This window comes from Oncorhynchus tshawytscha, linkage group LG04, assembly GCF_018296145.1.
Source record: "Oncorhynchus tshawytscha isolate Ot180627B linkage group LG04, Otsh_v2.0, whole genome shotgun sequence".
Lineage (NCBI taxonomy): Eukaryota > Metazoa > Chordata > Actinopteri > Salmoniformes > Salmonidae > Oncorhynchus > Oncorhynchus tshawytscha.
The window spans coordinates 7,014,398-7,019,092 of NC_056432.1; the positions used below are offsets into that span (position 1 = coordinate 7,014,398).

Below are 4,695 nucleotides of genomic sequence, written 5' to 3' on the forward strand. Positions count from 1 at the left end.
GGAAAGAGAAGAAGAGAGACAGAGAGAGATTGAAAGAGAGATTGAAGAAGAAAGATGTAAACAGAAGCAAATAGAGATGGAAGAGGAAGAAAGAGAGAGGGAGAAAGAGAGACAGAGAGAGATTGAAAGAGAGATTGAAGAAGAAAGATGTAAACAGAAGCAAATAGAGATGGAAGAGGAAGAAAGAGAGAGGGAGAAAGAGAGACAGAGAGAGATTGAAAGAGAGATTGAAGAAGAAAGATGTAAACAGAAGCAAATAGAGATGGAAGAGGAAGAAAGAGAGAGGGAGAAAGAGAGAAAGAGAGAGATTGAAAGAGAGATTGAAGAAGAAAGAGGTAAACAGAAGCAAATAGAGATGGAAGAGGAAGAAAGAGAGAGGGAGAAAGAGAGACAGAGAGAGATTGAAAGAGAGATTGAAGAAGAAAGAGTAAACAGAAGCAAAAGAGATGGAAGAGGAAGAAAGAGAGAGGGAGAAAGAGAGACAGAGAGAGATCAGAAGACAGAGAATGGAGAAGAGACAGAAAATGATGGAAAGAGAAGAAGAGAGACAGAGAGAGATTGAAGAAGAAAGATGTAAACAGAAGCAAATAGAGATGGAAGAGGAAGAAAGAGAGAGGGAGAAAGAGAGACAGAGAGAGATTGAAAGAGAGATTGAAGAAGAAAGATGTAAACAGAAGCAAATAGAGATGGAAGAGGAAGAAAGAGAGAGGGAGAAAGAGAGACAGAGAGAGATCAGAAGACAGAGAATGGAGAAGAGACAGAAAATGATGGAAAGAGAAGAAGAGAGACAGAGAGAGATGGGTGAGAAAGAGAGACGACAACAACAAGAGGAGAGAAAGAGAACGTTTGAGAGAGATCAAGAAGAAGATATATGGAAACAGAAGCAAATTGACATGGAGAAGGAGTTAAGAGAGAGGGAGAACAAGAGACAGAGAGAGATAGAAGAGATACAGAGACGACAACAACAAGAGGAGAGACAGAAACAAAAGGAGAAGGAGAAAGAAAGGGAGAAAGACAATGAGAATCAGAGAGAGATGGAATTAAGAGATCAGCAACAGAAAGAGATGGAGAGAGAAAATATGATTATGAGAGAAAGGGAGGAAGCAGGAAGAAGAAAGGAGGGGCAGAAAAATATTTTGGGGGAAATTGAGGGACAGAATGAACTGGAGATAGAACAGGAGAGAGAGATGGAAGAAAAGCAGGAAGTGATTAAGGAAGCAGAGGAAGAGTACAGGGAAAGAGAAGAGAGAGGAAAGGAAGTAAGCATGAAGAAACATGTAGTAGTTAATGTTAAAGCAAAAGCACGGGAAGTCTTCAATAGGCGTAAAGAGAGGAGGTTAGAAGTGTTGAAGGGGGAACGAGAACACATAGAAAGAGGACAACAAATCAGGAGGGAGAAGGAGGAAAGACAGCTGGAGATGGAAAGAAAACAGGAGAGGGCAAGACAACAAGAGGAGCAGGATAGAAAACAAGAGATTGAAATGGCTAGACAGAAAGAAATGTTGAGACTAAGAGAGGAGGAGAGGCAGAGAGAGGAAGAGAGAGAGGACCAGAGAAAGAGAGCCATTGAAGGCCATTTAGCTTTAATCAGAGAGAGAGAGAAGATTTTAGAGGTAAAGAAAAAAGAGGAGATGGCGGAAGAGGAAAGAAGGGAGATCCTTGAGTACAAGAGGGGTGACTTAGAGGACACTGAAGAGGAGGAGGAGAAGGAAGATGACAAGGAGGACATTCTCCCACCTGATAAAAGTATCCGAAGGAGAGCTGTGGGCTGGGTAAACAAGAAGTGGGAGAAGAGGAACCTCAAAAAGATAGAGAGAACCTGTCAGAGAGAAGCTGAGGAGGGCGATAAGATCGTCCACATAGGTAAGACCTGTTTTCCCTCTACTTATGGCATCATCCTCTGTAGTCTCCTCTACACACATACGTTCCACACCAGTCATCATGTTGCATCATTGTTTCAATATAAAACTACTGTCCAAAATGGTCAAGCTGATCTGGTATCAACTTAAATGTAATGTACACAGGGAATTTAGAATGGAAAACTCAACTGGATCTCAATGACCCTGGTCTAAAGTAGTGCATCATAGCCTTATGAGGCCCTAAGAAACATTTTGTTCAGGTTTTTGACTACATTTCCTCCCAATATACACTTTGCAACGGGGCGTAGAGAATATATTGCATTTTTTAAGCAAGTTTGCTGCAATTCTACACATTTTCCCATGGGGTGGAGAGAAGAATTAGCCATTTTGAAATCTATTTCCTTCAATTCTACACATTTTCCCATGACTTATGGCATGTTAAGATAATATCTGAATGAAATTGACTAACAAAATTAATGGGGGCTCACTGTAGTTCAAGGCCCCTGGGTAATTTGACCAAAAAAGGTTTTGGGGGGGTCAGGGGGCCCCTAGTTGCCATGGGGCCCTAAGCAATCGCATATGCCTAGGGCCGGCCCTGGCACTTTACAAAGAATAGGTGCCATTTGGGACTCATGTTAAACTTTGGGTCAGGTCAATTCGGGATGGGAATTATTTACATTTATTAACAAATTCCATGCCATGCTCAAATGAGAAGAGTAAAGAATCATTGAGATCCAACTGGGTTTTCTATTCCTAATTCCCTGTGTCCATTACATTTAAGTTGACACCAGATCCACTAAGTTGAATGAGAACTCTACTTCTTCTCCCCTTCCAGTCATCCCTGGACCCATAAGGCTAACCATGACCCGGGCAGAGAGAGAGAGGGAGAAGAGGAAGGAGCTGCTGAAGGCTGAGGAGAGAAGGAAGAAGTTGGAGGATTTCAATAAGCAGTGGAGAGTGCAGTCGCTGCTTAAAAACACACTCATCAAAAACTGAAGGAGGAGAGGGAGAAGATGAAGGAAAAGTACCTGGAGCAGATTAATCTGGAGGCTGATGAGCAAATCCAGAAGTTCAGCACCCAGTACATCACCCGGTGTCCAACCACCCAACACAGCCACGACTACAACCAAGGTCAGGAATTGCCGGGGTGGGCGACAGGCCAACAAGTAAGCCAAGAGCCTGTTGCATCTGGAGATGGCCAGCAGGAGGGGCCAAGGAGGCAACAGGCATGGGCAGAGAACCAGGAGGGGAGTTCAGAGAACCAGCAGGAGGGGCCAGACAGCCAGCAGCTAGAAGCTCCAGAAGAGGCTGAAACATCAGAGCCAACCTCCAAGAACAAGAAAAAGCCAAGCATCTGGAAGAGAATTAGGATGAGGTAAAGAATGTTTAAACATCTATTCATGTTTTACACTGTTAATATACACGTCATCACTTTAAAAAGTGACATTATCCAAATGTGAGGGTTCAGTGTACATGCAACACACATGTAAATATATAGATACTTACCTGTCTCTGTGATGTCTTACAGCCTTCCTGATGTGCTGTCTGCCTAGAGCTAGAACTCGATGAAGCCACAGTTCCACTGAGGTTACGTTGGTAATTAAAAGTGTCGCCCAATAATTCCTCCTCCTCTTTAAGTCATCAAGCCACATTTCCTCCACAAAACATTATAGTCTCCTCAAGCCAGAAAGTATCCTCTTTATCAGGCAACAAACCATCGAAGGTCAGTGACCCTCCTCCCAAGAACAGAGACTCTCATCTGTATCCTAGTTAAATTCATCTCTGATCACCACCTCTACAGTCCTAGAAAATATCCCAAAAATGGAAATGGTTTCAACAGAAGTCCTCCCCTCAGACCAGTGGCTCCACAGACCAGAGTTTCTCATCTTTATTCAAGTTGAATGCAACTCTGATCATTTCCACCACCTCTCCTGTTAAGGGGAGGTGCTGAAAAGGAGGTCTGGGAGGAGGTCTGCAGGTAGCCTGGACCGGACCGGTAGCAGCTAAGTTGCTGGCTCCATCCCCGGGCAGAGCTGCTCAAGTCAGGCCAGTGATGTTTGATGATGTCATTTTTGTTAGCAAATTTATTAAAAAACAACATTGTTGTTACGGTGTGGATTGTTTTGTTATTTATTAGAATTGAAACATCCAGTAGTCATGGTAGATGTTAGACTTTCAATGAGACACCTAACATTCCATCAGTTTGATACAATGTGTGACATGTTATATTAGAGAGGAGTCCTCTATACACATCTATTTTAGACCATAGGAGAAATATCAGATTGAAATAGCTTCTCTAAGAATCTGAGGAGAGAGCAACAGTAGACGCATCGTTAGCTCTCCCACCTCCAGTTCAGTACTTGGGTCCTTTACTTGAGTACCTTTTGGGGAGTGTAACTTTTATTTCACCTAATTCTAACATTCTGTCATAAAAAGCACATGTTCAACTTAATATAAAACATGTTTCCCATCTCAAAAGTAACAAATACATACTATAGCAAGTGCCTATTAAGGAAAAACACCTTTCGTAAATCCGTTTTCTCTGTGAGAGCTTCCCATGTCTGGAATACACTGCCATCAGACACACATAACTGCACCACATATCACACTTTCACAAAATGCTTGAAGACATGGCTAAAGGTCAATCAGATTTGTGAAATGGTCCCTAGCTGTGTGTTGCCGCTTTCCATGTCTGTTGTCTGTAACTTGTGAGGTGTGGAAACACTTTGTTGCTTTTATGGATTTTGTCTTGCTTTTTGCTTTTTGTTCTATGTTGCTCTGTCTGTATGCTACGTCTTGCTTGTCTATGTCTTGCTTGTTCTCTGTCTGTATGCTA

General features: G+C 42.5%; 1 protein-coding gene across 1 annotated transcript; it reads left to right on the forward strand.

Annotated features, from left to right (window-relative positions):
• Positions 1-1,042: 1,042 nt before the first annotated feature.
• Positions 1,043-2,855, forward strand: LOC121846404 (trichohyalin-like). Its single transcript, XM_042321252.1, has 2 exons — positions 1,043-1,863; positions 2,695-2,855. Exons 1-2 carry the CDS (start codon positions 1,065-1,067, stop codon positions 2,853-2,855), a joined length of 960 nt encoding a protein of 319 aa, XP_042177186.1. The 5' UTR covers positions 1,043-1,064.
• Positions 2,856-4,695: the final 1,840 nt, after the last annotated feature.

What these genes read in the sequence shown, in the direction of transcription:
- LOC121846404 (XM_042321252.1), top strand. Translation starts at nt 1,065, where the DNA reads ATGGAGAGAGAAAATATGATTATGAGAGAAAGGGAGGAAGCAGGAAGA. An exon ending in CGATAAGATCGTCCACATAG is followed by an intron (nt 1,864 to 2,694) that starts GTAAGACCTGTT and finishes CTCCCCTTCCAG; the next exon opens with TCATCCCTGGACCCATAAGG.